This window comes from Danio rerio, chromosome 8 (assembly GCF_052040795.2).
Source record: "Danio rerio strain M-AB ecotype USA chromosome 8, GRCz13ab, whole genome shotgun sequence".
Classification (NCBI taxonomy): domain Eukaryota; kingdom Metazoa; phylum Chordata; class Actinopteri; order Cypriniformes; family Danionidae; genus Danio; species Danio rerio.
In genome coordinates this window covers 20,300,017-20,317,500 of record NC_141028.1, presented here as the reverse complement: position 1 = coordinate 20,317,500, position 17,484 = coordinate 20,300,017, and the positions used below count along the sequence as shown (strand labels likewise).

At 37.3% G+C, this 17,484-nt stretch overlaps 1 protein-coding gene and 1 long non-coding RNA gene across 2 annotated transcripts in view; one reads left to right on the top strand and one right to left on the bottom strand.

The window, feature by feature from the left end:
• The window catches only part of obscna (obscurin, cytoskeletal calmodulin and titin-interacting RhoGEF a), an 83,541-nt gene extending 66,156 nt beyond the window's left edge, over nt 1-17,385 (top strand). Inside the window, exons 64-85 of the mRNA XM_087264451.1 lie at nt 726-835; nt 1,442-1,554; nt 2,066-2,234; nt 2,461-2,551; nt 2,647-2,847; nt 2,964-3,024; nt 3,111-3,188; nt 3,830-4,002; nt 4,108-4,134; nt 4,245-4,397; nt 4,476-4,521; nt 6,525-6,602; nt 6,701-8,363; nt 8,461-8,598; nt 9,785-9,907; nt 10,020-10,187; nt 10,552-10,657; nt 12,025-12,264; nt 12,350-12,573; nt 14,365-14,461; nt 14,554-14,703; nt 15,958-17,385. Coding sequence (XP_087120577.1) covers nt 726-835; nt 1,442-1,554; nt 2,066-2,234; nt 2,461-2,551; nt 2,647-2,847; nt 2,964-3,024; nt 3,111-3,188; nt 3,830-4,002; nt 4,108-4,134; nt 4,245-4,397; nt 4,476-4,521; nt 6,525-6,602; nt 6,701-8,363; nt 8,461-8,598; nt 9,785-9,907; nt 10,020-10,187; nt 10,552-10,657; nt 12,025-12,264; nt 12,350-12,573; nt 14,365-14,461; nt 14,554-14,703; nt 15,958-16,135 — 4,387 coding nt within the window. The 3' untranslated portion in view covers nt 16,136-17,385. The remainder of the gene's footprint in view (nt 1-725; nt 836-1,441; nt 1,555-2,065; nt 2,235-2,460; nt 2,552-2,646; nt 2,848-2,963; nt 3,025-3,110; nt 3,189-3,829; nt 4,003-4,107; nt 4,135-4,244; nt 4,398-4,475; nt 4,522-6,524; nt 6,603-6,700; nt 8,364-8,460; nt 8,599-9,784; nt 9,908-10,019; nt 10,188-10,551; nt 10,658-12,024; nt 12,265-12,349; nt 12,574-14,364; nt 14,462-14,553; nt 14,704-15,957) is intronic.
• LOC147842616 (uncharacterized) overlaps nt 1-17,484 on the bottom strand; it is a 1,013,036-nt gene that overhangs the window by 120,240 nt on the left and 875,312 nt on the right. The gene's annotated exons all lie outside the window — the stretch shown is intronic.

Genomic DNA, 17,484 nt, shown 5'->3' with positions numbered 1-17,484 from the left:
ATTTTATCCAAACGAAAGTTAAGCAAAATTAACGAATAACAAAATCATGTCGGCAAAAATACACAAAAACGGGATCAAAGGAAAAGCGCGCTGTCATCCGCTCTCCCTGGCGTCCTTATATGTGACAGCGCCACGTCACCTAATGATGAGTGACTGGTCTCCTGGCCAATCAGATTCCGCGAAGGCGGACCTAAAGGATATGACAGGTAGAGATGGGGAGAGAGAAAGAGAGGGAGAGAGAAAAAGAGAGAGAGAACGGGATGCTAAAATTCCACCAATATACGGCAACCGTTACACCACCAAGCATTTTTTTTAAAGATGTTTAATAGTTGTCTAAAAGATGTCTAAACATAATCGTCTTGACTAAAACGGCTAAATTTGGGCTGTCAGTGAAAATCTAATAGATGTTAAAGAATAGGCCAAAACTAGACTAGTCATCAAATAAGCAGAAATGAATGACTACACCATATAAAGTCTGTCTAATCTGTCTATTTGACGACAAGTCTAGTTGGGCTATTCTTAGATGTCTATTAGATTTTCTCTGATAGCCCAAGTTTAGCCTTGTTTTTGCCAAGCTGTCTACATTAAGATTTCTATTAAACACAAAATTGTTTGCTGGGTAGTGTATACAGTATAGTTCTCCACTCATTCTGCGTATACTTTTGTTCTTTAAATACTGATACTCATAATGTTTACGTCTTGTGTCAAAATGTGTGTTTCCAAAGAGCCACTGCACTCACTGTGGAGGAACAGCATGACGTGGAGAGGCAGGAGTCACCAGAAGAGCCAGAGGAAACACACTTTTACTCAGACACAGAGGAGCATCAGCTCACAGGTAAAGACAGTCCGAGATGTTAAACAACCTGTGATCAATTATCACCACACTGTAAAAAATGTAGGGTTCCACAATTCAATCATGTCGTCCCAACTCATATCGATTAAGTTAACACAAAAAATTAAGTGGATTGAACATAAAACAAATAAGTAATCGCCAATAAATCTTAAGAATTGTATTGTTTGAGCTCATTTTATATAAGTAAAATGAACAAGCAGCAAAATAATTGAACAGTGGATTGTGAAACTCATCTGCACTCAAAGTACAAAGTGTGAATCGGAAGTGGCTGAGACTGTTTCAATATGTTGATTTACTTCCAACTGAATTGAGTGTGGGGCAGGGCTGTCTTTTCACGCATCATTCCCTCACAGTAAACTAACAGTAATTTAGGTGGGGTTAAGAATACTGTGGCTGAAGCCGAGAAAAAACGCAACTTCTAATGTGGAATCAAATGGTCAGACCTTGATTAAAGATGACCAAAACAAAACAAAAAAATGTCAGTGAATTAACTTGTTCGGATTAATTGTTCACCTAAAGAATATCATTGTGCGATAGCAACATAAATATTGGACTTTTGGATTTCACACGCAATTTAATTATTTTCAGAGCCTCCCGCTGTGCAGGTGGCCATTGAAGACCTCAAAATCCGACCTGGTCAGCCTGCAACGCTCTGTGCTATTATTACTGGCCAGCCTAGCCCAGAGATTCAGTGGTTCAAGGTATCAAGAGATCTAAATGGTGCTGATGTTTTTTTTTTTTTTTTTCGTAAATGTTATAACTAGACCCACACTAACTAGAGTTTTAGCCCATCAATCAGTCTTTTTATTTACTTATGTAAATGTGTTTAAATACAGTCAAGCTCAAAATGAATTATACCCATGGCAAATTCTGACTTAAAGTTACTTTAATTCAACCAGCAAGTTTTTTTTTGGACCAGAAATTAATAAGTCTTTTACCAAAAAATAATAAGATGATGTACAAGAAGTATCATTGTAGTTTTTTTTCAAAACTTTTATTTACATTTAAGCAAAAACTTTATGTCAAAAAGTTCTGACTTTTTATTTCATGTTTTAAGTTTTTAGTTACTTTCCTCTTAAAATCATTCCACAGATTTTTATTTTTATTTCTTTGCAAAATATTGTGCAGAAATAACAATAAATGTCAGCAGAATCTGTCTGTCCCTAGTTATTACCAAAAACTGTATTTACTGCATACATTTTCTTTCCTCAGGATGACGTAGAGATCTCATCCAGTGAGTACACGGTAATAGTCCAAAATGGTGCACGTTGCTCTCTCACTTTGCTGGATACTCAAACAGAGGACTGTGGCACCTACACCTGTATAGCTAGTAACAGTGCAGGACAGGTGTTTTGTCACGCACAGCTTAATGTTGACACAGGTGAGATGTAGATATCTGTTATTATCTTTAGGGTTTGCAAGATGTGATTTTGTTGCTAATCAAAAGTAACTAAGCATCTAGAAACCTTTGGCATAATCTTTTCAACATACTAGGATTTGGGACAAACTGATTCTATTTTCAAATACTATTTAGGATGGATAGTATGCGAATTGGGACACAGCAATAGTTTTTTAAAATAAAGTTCACTCAGGTGTTTTCTTTTCAGGCCCAGAAGAAATTGAAGAGTCGAGAGAAGTGGAATTTGGAAAAAGACGGAAACTACATTCTGTGTATGATGTTTATGAAGAAATAGGAAGGTAATATTAACTTTTTTTTGTGTCATAGTTAATATAATATCAGATTTGTTTTATGACACCCTTCTTACATTTCCTCATTTCGTGTGGACATCCAGGGGCACTTTTGGAGTGGTTAAAAAAGTCACACACAAGGCGAGTGGTGAATGCTTTGCTGCCAAGTTTCTTCCACTCAGGAGCAGCACGCGAACCCGAGCGTTTCAGGAGAGAGACCTGCTGTCCCGTCTTGCTCACCGCAGACTCGCCTGCTTGCTGGACTTTTTCTCCACAAGACGCACGCTGGTCTTGGTGGTAGAATTGTAGGATTCAATATTTCTTCTTTTTTAAATGATTTAGTATTTAACTTTATAAATTAAGTGATCATATAGTGATGTCATATATATATATGCTTTTATTGTTTTATTTATTCCCACAGATGTTCTTCACAAAGCTTACTAGATCATTTGTTTTTAAAGGGATCGGTCACAGAGAGGGAGGTAATATTGGCTATTTTATTGAATTCCAAGAATATTTTTAAACAAATAATCAAGCAAAATGTATAATTGTCATTCTTTAATTCTAGGTCCAGTTATATATTCAGCAGGTTCTGGAGGGAATTGGATACATACATGGTATGAAAATACTACATCTGGATATCAAAGTAAGTTATTTTGTTCACTGTATATATATATATATATATATATATATATATATATATATATATATATATATATATATATATATATATATATATATATATATATATATATATGTAATTTAAACTTCTTTGTAACAAAATAGTTTTTTATAGTTTTGTTTCTATGTATGTATCACATATATATATAATAATTATATGCCATTCATACAGATATACAGTATTATGTCAAAACAAACCTTTATTTTGGGTGTGATTGATCATGATTAATCTTTGCTCAATATTTATTATTTTAATTAACAAATTTAAAGGTATAGTTCACCCCATAATAAAAATTAAGCCTTCATTTACTCACTCTTTGCTTGTTTGAGTTTTTTGTTCTGTTGAACAAAAAGAAGATATTTCAGGGAATATTGGAAAACCATAGCAGGAAAAACAAATAGTATGGAAGTCAATGGTTACCGGTTTCCCCCAAAAAACTTTGATAGGTTTGAAAGAAGTCAAGGGTGTGGAAATGATGACAGAACTTTTTCAATTACAAGAAATGGTACTAATTAGAATAATTAAGGCTTTTACAATCACTTTTCTAAACTATGTACTAATTTGCAACCATCTTTATAAGTTAATTTACATTTTTTTCTGTGCAGACAGACAACATCCTAATGGTGTCCCCCACAAGAGAAGACATCAAAATATGTGACTTTGGCTTTTGCCAGGAAGTTGACAGCTCCAGACATCAATACAGCAAATTTGGAACGCCTGAGTTTATTGCTCCAGAAATTGTCCACCAAGAGCCTGTGACAGCAGTCACTGATATCTGGTGAAAAAACATTTTTTTATACCAAGTTGTTATGAACAGAATGTTCTGAAATCTAATGCTGTCATACTTTTTTTTTTGGTTAATGTTATTTTTTATTTATTCCAGGTCTCTTGGTGTGGTTGCTTACTTATGGTGAGTGCTTTGACATTTACATTTGCTTTAGCTTTGTGTGACTATCAAAGCTTTTTATTTATTTATTTTTTTTATGAATCATTTTTATAACATTCTTTTTTTTCTGGCAGCTTAACATGCCACTGTCCTTTTTTCGGGGAGAACGACCGTGCCACACTGATGAAGGTTGCCGAAGGTGTGCTGTACTGGGACACACCTGAAATCACAAGCAGAAGTGTGGAGGCACAGGACTTTCTACATAGGGTTCTACAGCCAGACCCAGAGTAGGATCTGATTGCATGGGTGTATTTTAAGTGTTTATGAGGAGCAGGTGATAATGCTCTTTTGTGTCACCTTCATAGAAAGAGGCCATCTGCATCTGAGTGTTTGAGCCATGAGTGGTTCCAGGTAAAACCACTTTTCATTGTGTTTTTCTGTACATTAGAATGTGTCCTGTTTATTTATTATTTTTTTTATGGAAAATCAAACATTTTGACATTTATTTAAAGAAGGCACTATTTCGCATTGATTATAGCTATATGGCTTACTTTGATAGCAACATCTGCAAGAAACAACTGATGATATTTTAAAGGACTATTTGAGGATCACAATGCAACCAAATACTTGTTTGTTTGTAATTTAATTCATTATTCTTTTCTGAACACCAGCTTGTATTTAAATTTATTTTGAACATATTTCAATAAATAATCTATATAATAATACAATAATTTCAACGTGTAAAAATTATTATTAAAACTAAAAGTATTATCATATGCTAATATACTTTTCAATTTAAGAATGTTGTTTCGTTTCTATTTAGATATATTGCATGGTAAATGATGGTGGAAAATTATTACATTATTTAATTTATATAAGGCATTTTATTTTCACAAGTTATTTTAATTACTGAAGTTACTGATGTGCCTAAAAGACACATCTTGGGCTCTATTTTAACACATATTGGGCTCTAGTGGTTTGTGCTCCAGTGCATAGTCTAAAAGGGTTGTGCTTATTCTCTTAATGAGTTCTGGGTGTGTTTTGAGCATAATGTGCATTAAACCAATTAGAGTTTCATCTGGCGAGGCAGTGGCACAGTAGGTAATGCTGTCGCCTCACAGCAAGAAGGTCGCTGGGTCGCTGGTTCAAACCTCGGCTCCAGTTGGCGTTTCTGTGTGGAGTTTGCATGTTCTCCCTGTCTTCGCGTGGGTTTCCTCCGGTTTCCCCCAGAGTCCAAAGACATGCGGTAGAGGTGAATTGGATAGGCTAAATTGTCCATAGTGTGTGTGTGTGAATGAGTGTGTGTGGATGTTTCCCAGAGATGGGTTGTGGCTGGAAGGGCATCCGCTGCGAAAAAACTTGCTGGATAAGTTGGCGGTTCATTCCGCTGTGGCCACCCCGGATTAATAAAGGGACTAAGCTGACAAGAAAATGAATGAATGAGTTTCGTCTCCCATTCCTTTTAAGAGTCAGTTTCATCGTACCTTGGTGCATTTGCTATTTTACTCCACTTTGTAAGTGAAAAAACTGAATGGAAAAACTGAACTCTTCACTAGCGAGAAAACCGTTAAACAGACCATCTGCAGCGAGAATAAAGCATGAGCCTCCTCCATTCGGCCTCTTTACTTTCTCTTTACTTTACTTTTACTCTTTACTTTACTTATTTATTTACGTGGATTAGGAAACGCTGTTGTATGCACTCCTCTGAAGACATCCATTAGCCTACATCATTAATTTCATTTGTTAAGCGCATAGATTTGTTTCAAAACTATTTCTAAATTCACTTCTAATTTTCAGTAAACGAATAATCTTTTGATCTTTTATAACCCATTTTAACTATTTGTTTTAATCATTTTTATTCTTATAATCATTTTTATTTTCTTGTTTCTCTTATTCTTGTTTATGTAAAGCACTTTGAATTACCATTGTGTATGAAAAAAGTGTGGTCAAAAAACTTATGTTCAGTTATATCCAAACACACATCCTATTCATATGGTGATAATGATATGATGATGAAAGCCCCCTGACATGAAGGCATGGAGGTAGTGTTTTTTTTTCCATATCTATGTAGTTTACTTTATTTTTTCATATGTAGAGATATTTGTGTATTGCTGTACATCCTGTGTGTATTAAGTGTTTTAACCTGCATAGGCGCATAACTAACACACTTTGCGCTGGACTTTAGACCAGCTTTTACTTGGTCAACGGTGTGGTCTTTCGGTTTCTCAAAATAACAACAATGCACCTTAACACACCTCCTTTATAGACAAGCACACCCATGAGTCCACAAAGTGGTGCAAATGAATTTGTTATTTGAACAATTTGGTGCAAAACTTAAAAATTAGGGTTGCGATGGAATTAAAATAGCAACAAATCATGCAAATCACGAATAAATAAAATGTAATCATTTTCAGGGTTACTATGAAGATGAAGAACCAGTGGAAATAAACACCAAGAATTTAAAATCTTTCATTTCAAGGAGAAAATGGCAGGTAAATTTTAAAACGATTTCCTCTGCCATTAACTGTCCAAAAAAAATAAAAAATCTTCTTTAATGTCTGTCTACGCTTTTTCCATGCTTGTTCTCTAGCGTTCTTTAACATGCCTCGGCTCAGTTCTGACTCTAAGACCAATCCCAGAGTTGTTGGAGGCTCCTCTGCGTGACGTTGCGATTACAGCTCCAAGAGACACCCAGCAGCCCAGCAGCACATCCTTAAGTAGCGGATCCTCTTCAGAGTACGATGAGGCAGATGCCTGGGACTTCTTCCAGCAGGTCAGCGAGGAGGAGGAAGATGATTTGGAGGAAGATGATGAACACACTCATATGTCAAAGTCTCCCACTATTTTAAAACGGGATGAAGAAGAAGTGCTCATCGGTGAGGACGGAGTTCACAGCGGCCCATTGGTGATTCCTGTGACTGGATCGTCAATGGAGCCCATCGGTTTGGAGCAGCGAGACGACAGCCCTTCTGTTCTTCTCTCTGAGGGGGATGAAGGATTGACTGGTGGGCCTCCTATACCGCGTCGTATCCTCATCAAGAGTACTTTTTACTGCAGCTCCGAGCAGCTTTCACCTATGTCTGCTCGTCACATGACGCTTCGGGATAAAATCCAAGCTAAAAAGCAAGATCGTGGCCGTAAACCTCTCCGTGCTAGCCTCTCTGGCAGGTTAAATGAACCCCTCATTGAGTATGTAGAAGATTCCCCAGACCTAGAAGCGAATCGTAACCAGAGAAGAGCATCGATGCATGCGTCTATCCTCAAGTCCAGCTCATTTGATAGTGGAGTGAGTGCTGGTCATCCAAGCATATGCACCCAGAGAAGAAGCAGGTCATTAGATGTTTACACTCAACGCTCACCAGTTTCAACGGTGCAAGGAGAGGATGAGCATGATCCTGAAATTAACAAGAAAACAGACGAAGAAGAGGAGAAAACTGAAGAAGTCCAGGTTAGAAGGAAACTCTGCCGTCGCTCTGCGTTTTTGTCAAAGAAGGGACCTGTAAATGTGAGAAAGCAGAAAGACGAGGTCCAAGAATCTGATGAAGAACATCAGGAAGATTCAAAAAATACATGTGAGGATGATCACCAATTGCAGAATTTGGAAACTGAAGCAGCCCAATCAGATGATGAGGAGAGCGTGGATGGCTCTCACATTTCATTAGCATGCTCTCTTGACCATGGCTCAGACGCAGGATCATATGAAGCACTTCCCCACAGATCCCACCATGATGCCTTCGTGATTGCTGGATCTTCTGGCAAAACATCTGCATGCTCTTTACTTCAGGACTCTGAGGATGAGGACATGGAGAGAGTCTTGAGATCTCTTCGCCAAGACCTCCCACAAGCCCCACCAAGACGCCGCACCAACAGTTCAAGCTCTGGACTAAATGAGGTTCGCCGTAAGAGCAGTGTCCCACTGAGAAGAAGCTCCTCTGCTGTTCCTGTTCAGGCTGCAATAGCAGATCGGGAAAGCAAAGAGGTGCTTCAAAGACATGCTTCAGCCCCGGCTCTACAAGACAAACCTCCAAGTGGGAAATCTTCCAAGCCTGGATTCATGAAGATCTTCCGCAAGCATTCCTGGGCTAGCCATTCTTCTCCTCAACTAGAGGCACCGGAAAAGAAACATGCAGAAGGAGCTCAACCCAAGACCCCTCTTCTAACGCTGAGGAAAAAGATGCGAGCTTCAGCCTCTAGTATTACGAAACTGTTCACCCGACAGTCCAGCAAGGAGGACGTGGAGAAGAAGAAAGTTGGTAGGCTACTTTTGATTCTATATACATTTGAAATTAGCAGATATTGGCTGCTTTACTGTTCAGTTAAAGCAATATTTAGTAAAACTCTTTCTTAAAGGTCCAATTGTGAAGAACGCCTCCCCTATCATGCAAGAGCAGATGACCTTTTCAGTTCCAGCTCCCACCTCATCTGAAAGCCCTCAGAAGAAGAGCAAACTGTTCTCACTGAAAGTGCCAATATTTAAAAAAAGCAAAGGTACATTTTTTTTAGACAGATTTGTTCATCTAAAAATTATCTCTGGATTAAATAATTTGTTATCATTAATTTCAGTGTATGCTATATTGATAGAAGCATTGCTTAATATAATCAGTCCCATTAAGGCAAGTCATTTCACTCTGCAGCCTTCTTTGAAACAGCTTTTGGGTAGTATACTCGGGCATTCTGTTTGAATAGGGAAACATCAAATTCTCCAAAATTGCTTGTCAAGCTCAGGATTACATTTCATATTAGGAATCACCCAATTAAATAAACAACAACTTTGTCTTTAGTTTAATTTCTAAATGTTCACACAAACTCTGCAAAAACTCACCTCTGGTCCAAGCCCCTCCCTCGGAGAATCATTAGTCTAGAGCAATCGATGATTGGCTCCTGTACTAGAAAGCGGACTTTATTCACCATATAGCGATCGATGATTGGCTCCTGCACTAGTAGGCGGGGCTTTATTTACCATATTGACCGTTACACTTTTCTCAATTCAGAAAGATACGAGTGACATGTCTTGTGTATTTTAGAGTCTTTGATATAATATATGTAAGTTTTTGTTGAATGGTTCTTTGCCTCCACATTGTGCATATAAAATCCTTCAACACACATCAAAACTTTGATTACCCTGTGCTCATTTGCCAAGGTATGGACATTTTAAAACTAGATTTGCTCTTTGCAGCACTATATTTTACAGAATTGTCATCTGTTATGACATGTTAGATCTCCTGGTCCTGCTTTGAGTCAGTCACAGGCAGACAGAGAGAAAGCATGCATGTGAGAGAGATCAGATGTGTGCATGTACGTGACATGGGCATATACAGTATAATAGCTCATATAACATGTGCTAGCCACATCTTTACAAATATGTTTGAGCATATTAGTGAGTTAGCTGATCAGCATCCGCAACTGTCATCGAGTTAGTATGGTTACTAATGTTTGAGTGAAGCATTTATTTTGAGCTGTGATCAAAACAAACTGGAACTACAAATGCATTTCGATTTTATTTGACAACTTTCAGCCAATCAGAATTAAGAATTTCAGCAGATAAATTACTATTTAAGATAAATGACTATTCAAAGGCTTGTGTTAGGGTTGATACTTTTTTTGGTTTTGAATGAAGAGCTTACTAGCTATTTGTAAGAGATTTTTAAAAGTATTTTGTTGTATGTTCTACAAGAATGTCCAGTCAAACCATCCAGGCCAGATGTAATTCAGCTTGCAGGAGGAGGAGCTCTTGTCTTCTGGAAACCTGTGCCATCCAAAGAGCTTGTCACATATTGTATTCAGTATAGTGTAAATGGTAAGAATACATACTAAAGGAATACACTCAGTCCCATCTATTTATATTATTTTTCCAGTGTGTTTTTGCTTTCTGTTGTACTTAATAAATAATGTATTTTCTTTTATGTTAGGTGGCGAGTGGAGAGTGTTGTCAGAAAATGTCACAGATAGCTGTTTCACTGCTAAAACCCTACCAAGAGGACCAGGATATATGTTCAGAGTTTCCTATCACACTAAGACAGGGCTGGCACCTTTCAGTGATCCATCACCACCTGCCTTCATGGCAATACCTTATGAAGGTATGCTAATTAAAATAAAAATGAAACTGAAGTTAAATAGTTTATTTACACCCTATAACAGATCTCTGCAACTGCTCTGTTTCTGTCTTGTACTGTTTTTTCCATCAAAAATATGACTTTCTAATAATAGGTTCATATTAGACTGCTTATTTAAAAGTATTTTCCTTTGTACAAAGAATATTTTTGTTAAAACTGAGGTCTTTGATCATTCATAAAATCCCAGTGAACGTCTGCCAGCAGTTTGAGAGTAAAAAAAATACAGGTAAACCAAAATTAATACTTCTGACTCCTGATTATTATAAGGCCTAAACTCATAATCAGTTTATGCATATGACCAGTTTTACTTATTTTATTTCTTTTCCAGACTCTCACAGTCCTCTTATTGAGATGGAGTCCATTGGGTCAAAGATCACTGTACCTGGAGGTCTTGGCACCGAAAAGTCTTATAAATTCCTTTCTGAAATCAACAGGTACATGGACTGCACATTTATTTAAGCTTTCACAATTCTGAATCTCCCTGTTAACAGTTTTGTAAACTCAATTTCATGGCTAGATTACAGTTTCAAAACAATTTTTTAACACCAAAATAATTAATCAGGGTTTGTTAGCAAAAACATGTTCTTAAAGCGATAGTTCACTCAAGAATTAACCATTTGTGTATTTTTTTTTCATTTAAATATTCAAAAACCTCTGCAACAGTTTTATTTATTTTGCTGACTTAGTACTTAGATTATTTCAGATGTTTCGAAGAATGTTCAAATCCAGAGAAATAAGCTATATAAATTAGTGACACGGACCGTATTTTGTGCAGTCTCATGTCTCCATGCTAATGAAGTCTTACACCCTCAATTTCCAGTTCGGTTTGATAGAAAACAGGGAAACACTAAAGACATTTCAATATGTTGTGCATTTTATTAAAAATGTATGGACCCTATAATGTATTTAGGGTGATAAAACAGCATTGCTTCCTCTTAACGTAATAATGCCAGGAAGTAGAAGTGGCTTATTGTTGCATAATAAAATCTCTGCTGCTTTTCTGCTGTTGCATTCATCTCTTATCAGCAATTGCTTCAGCACTCTTGTTTCACTTTGACAGCTTTCGTCTTTACTCTGCTTATGATAATAAGTTTTGAATGCTTAGCTCAACCATGAACAATTTCGGACCACAACTCCCATGATTCCACTCAGTCATGGCTTTATCAAATACGCCTTTTGTTTATTTTGAATATGCACTCTCTAGTGGAGACAAAATAAACACTTCACCTTTAACTATCACGTTATGGTGATCAAAAGGTTGTAGAATCCAAGTGCAGATCTTTTAATGTGAAATAGTGCAGCAACAGTGACAAAACCCAAAAATCAAAGTAACAAAGTAAACAAACAAACAAACAAACTAGAAACTCAAACAGACTAAACTAGAACTAAACTTAAGCAACAAGAACAGGATATAAACTGGAATCAGGAAACACATACCGACAGGAACGACAACGACCAACTGAGGATAAATAACTAAATATATAGTCCAGGTAATCAACGGAGAACGGAGACAGCTGTGGTTGTAAATCAGTGTAGATGACAAACCGGGTGTGGGCGCGAAAAAATGTATGGAAATGTAGTTCTAAAGCCACTGTAGTTAGCTGGGGGTTGCTGACGAACTACAGTGGCATCTGGTGGACAACACAGTCATGACATTAACTGCTCAGAAAATAATTCATTACCATTATTGTCGATATTTTCTCATATCATTTTAATTACAATCATTATAATCACTTAATTTAGGTGATAAGTTATAATGAGATAGTGTGGGCTGACAAGTGTATGTGTTTTTTTTTTTCAGAGGCCGTTTCAGTGTGGTGATGCAGTGTGAGGACAGCCGCAGCTCTCAGATGCTGGCAGCTAAAATGACTCCCTACAAACCAGAGCAGAGGCAGCTGGTTTTGAGGGAATATCAAGTGCTCCGTCGACTCAGCCACCCTCGAATCGTCCAGCTGCATTCGGCCATCCTCACCTCCACCTGCCTGCTGCTTATAGAGGAGCTGTGCTCAGGGCGAGAGCTGCTTTATAACCTCGCAGAAAGGTAGAGAATGCATTTTCATAGATGCTGCTTGAAATCATGGTTTGTAACAGTGTGTTGTAAAAAAAGTTGTTTTGCTGGTTTGTAGGAATCTTTATTCAGAAGCACATGTGACTGACCTGCTGGAGCAGATTCTGAGCGCTGTGGATTACCTGCACAGTCGACGCATTGTACACCTGGATTTGAAGTCAGATAACATGCTTGTGACGGGCAAAAATTTAGTGAAGATTGTGGATTTAGGCTCCGCTCAGCCGTTCCATCCAGGACAGGCGCTGAACATTGAACATATCAGGGAAATGACAGATAATAAAGGTAAATCAAAGATACTGTAGTATGATCTAAAAACTATTGCTTTTGATTTTGCTAATATTTATTATTCTTTATAGAAAATTTGGGAAACGATTGAAAAAATAATAATCCATGTGCTCACCAAACCCTAATTTAATTAATCATAATTACAGTGACTGAATTCAGTATTTACTCAATTAAAAAAAAAAACAGTTTTTAGTTTTAATATACACTGGCCACTTTATTAGGTACATTTTACTAGTACCGGGTTGGATTCCCTTTTGCCTTCAGAACTGCCTTGAACCATCGTGGCATTGATTCAACAAGGTACTGGAAATATTCCTCAGAGATTTTGCTCCATATTGACATGATAGCATCACGCAGTTGCTGCAGATTTGTTCGCTGCACATCCATTATGCAAATCTCCCATTTCACCACATCCCAAAGGTGCTCTATTGGATTGAGATCTGCTGACTGTGCAGGTCATTTGAGTACAGTGAACTCATTGTCATGTTCAAGAAATCAGTCTGAGATGATTCACGCTTTATGACTCGTTGTCCTGCTGGAAGTAGCCATCACAAGTCTTAAAGAGATGGACATGGCCAGCAGCAATACTCAGGTAGGCTGTGGCGTTGACACAATGCTCAATTGGTACTAATGGGTCCAAAAAGTTCCAAGACAATATCCCTCACTCCATTACACCAGCACCACCAGCCTGAACCATTGATACAAGCCAGGATGGATCCACGCTTTCATGTTGTTGATGCCAAATTCTGACCTCACCATTCGAATGTAGCAGCAGAAATCGAGACTCATCAGGCCAGGCAAGGTTTTTCCAATCTCCTGTTGTCCAATTTTGGTGAGCCTGTGCGAATTGCACCCTCAATTTCCTGTTCTTATCTGACAGGAGTGGCATCGGTGTGGTTTTCTGCTGCTGTTGCCCATCCGCCTCAAGGTTCAACATGTTGTGCGTTCTTGGTTGTAACGAGTGGTTATTTGAGTTACTGTTGCCTTTCTATAAGCTGGAACCAGTCTGTCAATTCTTCTCTGACGTCTGGCATCAACAAGACATTTGCGCCCACAGATAAGTTGCTCATTGGATTTTTTCTCTTTTTCGGACCATTCTGTGTAAACCCTAGAGATGGTTGTGTGTAAAAAAAAATCCCAGTAGATCAGCAGTTTCTGAAATATTCAGACCAGCCTGGCACCATCAACCATGCCACAATCCAAGTCACTTCAATCACCTTTCTTTCCCATTCTGATGCTCGGTTTTAACTACAGCAGATTGTCTTGACCATGTCTACATGTCTAAATGCATTGAGTTGCTGCCATTTGATTGGCTAATTTGAAATTTGTATTAATGAGCAGTTGGACAGACGTACCTAATAAAGTGACCAATAGGTGTATTTTGGTGTATAATTTATTCTTTTGATGGAAGATATTAATTTTTATCAGCCATTTTACTAGTCCTCTGTGTCACATGATCTTTTATCAATCACTCTAATGTGCATATTGTATGCTTAAGAATAATAAAGCAATAATAATTAAAATAAAAAAAATTATATTAATGGACTAAAACCAGATTCCAGTAAAATAACAGTAACAGTTTTGGAATTACATATTTGTAGTTTTATGAAAAAAAAAAACTCTCTACTTTTAATATAATGCATTAATGCTGAATAAAACTGATAATTTCTGTACAAATTATTCAACATCTTAAAATAAATAAACTAATATGATATAAAAAACAAAACAATATAATTTACCAACAAATAATAACTTTTAATTACTTAAATGATAACTTGTTTATGTTAGGTTATATTGTCCTTCCTAAAGCTCCTGAAATCTTAGAAGGACAAGGAGTTGGCCCTGAAACTGATATCTGGGCTATTGGTGTTTTGGCTTTTATAATGTAAGTATTTCATGCAGATACATTTTATAGGACATCTTTATTGTTCAGTCATTGTTCTTTCATTTCCTCTAATACGTATATTCTCCTGATAGGTTGAGTGCAGACAGTCCTTTCCATGCGGATTTAAATTGGGAAAGGGATCGAAACATCAAAAAAGGCAAGATCCAGTTTAGTCGCTGTTACCCAGGTCTCTCAGAAGGAGCCATCAACTTCATGAAGAACACCCTGAGCAACAAAGCCTGGTAAAATCCACAGACACTCAATGCTTATAAATACAGTCATGTCAGGACATAAAGAACTCAGTCCATGGTAGATCTTAAGATGTGGAAGATAATACCTCAGATTAACAACATCACATGACATCTCACCGTGTGTCATTATTAATTTAACAAAAATAAAGCCAAGATAGAAAACCATGGCTGATAAATGATTCAGAGGACTGTAGATCTACTTTATCAGTAATGTCATTTTTTTTTACATTAGACTGACCTTGTCAGTCTCTAATATCACTTAGAGCAGTGGTTCTCAAACTGTGGTACGTGTACCACTAGTGGTACGCAGGCTTCCTTCTAGTGGTACGTGGAGGAATAAAATGTCATGTACATGCTACACACATTTCAAAATTTATTAGTAATGATGTATATAATATGCCATGTATGACATATAGCCTATATTTCTGAGGTAATCTGCCAGGTTTTTTAACTGTGCAGAGTTGTAGCTGCTTTACCGGGCCTACTACGCTACTGTATTTCAATACTACTCATTATGGTGGTACTTGGGGAGAAAATATATTCTGAGGTGGTACTTGATGAAAAAAGTTTGAGAACCATTGACTTAGAGGAGTTTTTTGGCACAGTTTTCGCTACAGCATTTCAGTAAGGATGAGCTCTGGACTTTTGACTGCAATATTGCAACAACTTAATATTTTGTTTCCATTTTCACTTGTTCTGTTGTAGATTTGCTGGTGTGCTTAGGATCGTTGTCTTGCATGACCCAATTTTGGCTCAGCTTTAGCTGTGAGATGGGCATCCAGACCAACAAACTACTAAAACGTCTTCTACTAATGATCAGTTTACACTGGAACTACCAGAATTCTATAACTCATAGAATTACCATAGAGGTCATTCTCATATAAGACGTCACATTGTCACGTCATATTTATATTCAAAGCTTATATTAAGATAATACACATAATACAGCTTATAAATGTTTAATTAGGCTACTAGACCATCTGCGAATGTTCGTGTCTTACTTTCATTTTCATCTCCACAAGCAGGGGAGAAGGCTTTTTCATTGATTTATTTTGGTTATTGCTACTGATCATGTTGTTTTTCATTTGAGGTTTCATTTTCCAAATTGCAAGACCTGCCAAAAGATATTGAATGTTTTAAATTTCATAGGGTGCCTTAATTTTTCACAAGACTGTATATACAGTACAATTGCATACTGAACCAGTTCAAATGTGCAGTATTTGACGCGCCTCCATGTTTCATTAGGGCAAGACCAACAGCAGCAGAGTGCCTCCAGAACCCCTGGATTGAAGGAGAGCATCCGTCCTCCAAACACGCGGACTCTGTGGTGTGCTTTTCAGCAGACAAGCTGCAGGCCTATCTCAGGGAACGAGAGGCCAAGAGAGACCACGTCCGCACAAAAACTCAACTGCCCCTCTCATGATTCAAGAGTGGACAAAAGTCATATGTCAAACAGTGAAATGAGTGAGGTTTATTTTTGTGCTGCACTTCCATGCGGGAATATATGATGCTTAACATTTTTAGCAGTAATGATATTTGGTTGTATTTCTTTAGATGTTTGATTACAGTTTATTTCAAGGTTTGCTTGATAGTTAGTATTTATTCCTATTGAGTAGTGTTAATTTGCTACAAATACTTACTACAGTATATGCTTAGGCTTAGAATGCTGGTTAGGTTTATAGTTAGTGCAATTATAATTAATATAGTAAGTACATGGAATATGAAATATGTGGGACGTGTAACTAGGACACCTTAAAATAAAGTGTTACTGATTTTTTTTCAACAGGTGCAGTGAGACAGCCTGCATGACAGTGTTTTGATGACTGCTTTGTCATTGATACATTCATTTTATAAACATGATTTTAAAATAGTGTGAACAAATCTGTATCACGGCTTTATGAATGGCATAAAAACTGTTTTTACAAACTTTTAAAAATGTAATACACATTTTAAATGATTTAGGGTGCTTTTGATTCACACATTTAGCTGGAATTACTGAAGAATCCCAGTTTGTCTGTCCGTCCATCAATCTGTTAATCTATGAATGCAAGATGTTGGGTTTTAGCTGTTATATAATAATCTAATCTATATAATCTAATAATATAATAATCTGATAATCTATTGTTCATTTATTCATTCATTTTCTTTTTGGCTTAGTCCCTTTATTATCTGGGGTCGCCACAGCGAAATGAACCGGCAACTTATCCAGCATATGTTTTAAGCAGAGGATGACTTTCCAGCGGGTGAAGCAGTGGTGCAGTAGGTAGTGCTGTTGCCTCACAGCAAGAAGGTCACTGGGTCGCTGGTTCGAGCCTCGGCTCAGTTGGCGTTTCTGTGTGGAGTTTGCATGTTCTTCCTGCGTTCGCGTGGGTTTCCTCCGGGTGCTCTGGTTTCCCCCAGAGTCCAAAGGCATGCGGTTCAGGTGAATTGGGTAGGCTAAATTGTCCGTAGTGTGTGAATGTGTGTGTGGATGTTTCCCAGAGATTGGTTGCAGCTGGAAGGGCATCCGCTGCATAAAAACTTGCTGGATAAGTTGGCGGTTTATTCCGCTGTGGTGACCCCGGATTAATGAAGGGACTAAGCCGACAAGAAAATGAATGAATGAATGCCCTTAATGCAATTTCATAATCTATTGTTTACTTCTTGTTAATAAAATGATTTGCCTTTGTCATATCTGGGAAGACTTTCTTGTATTATCTGAGTGAGGTGTTTAAATGCACATTTTACTTCATGTGTGAGGATTTATTTCCAGTATATATTTGATAAGGCTGA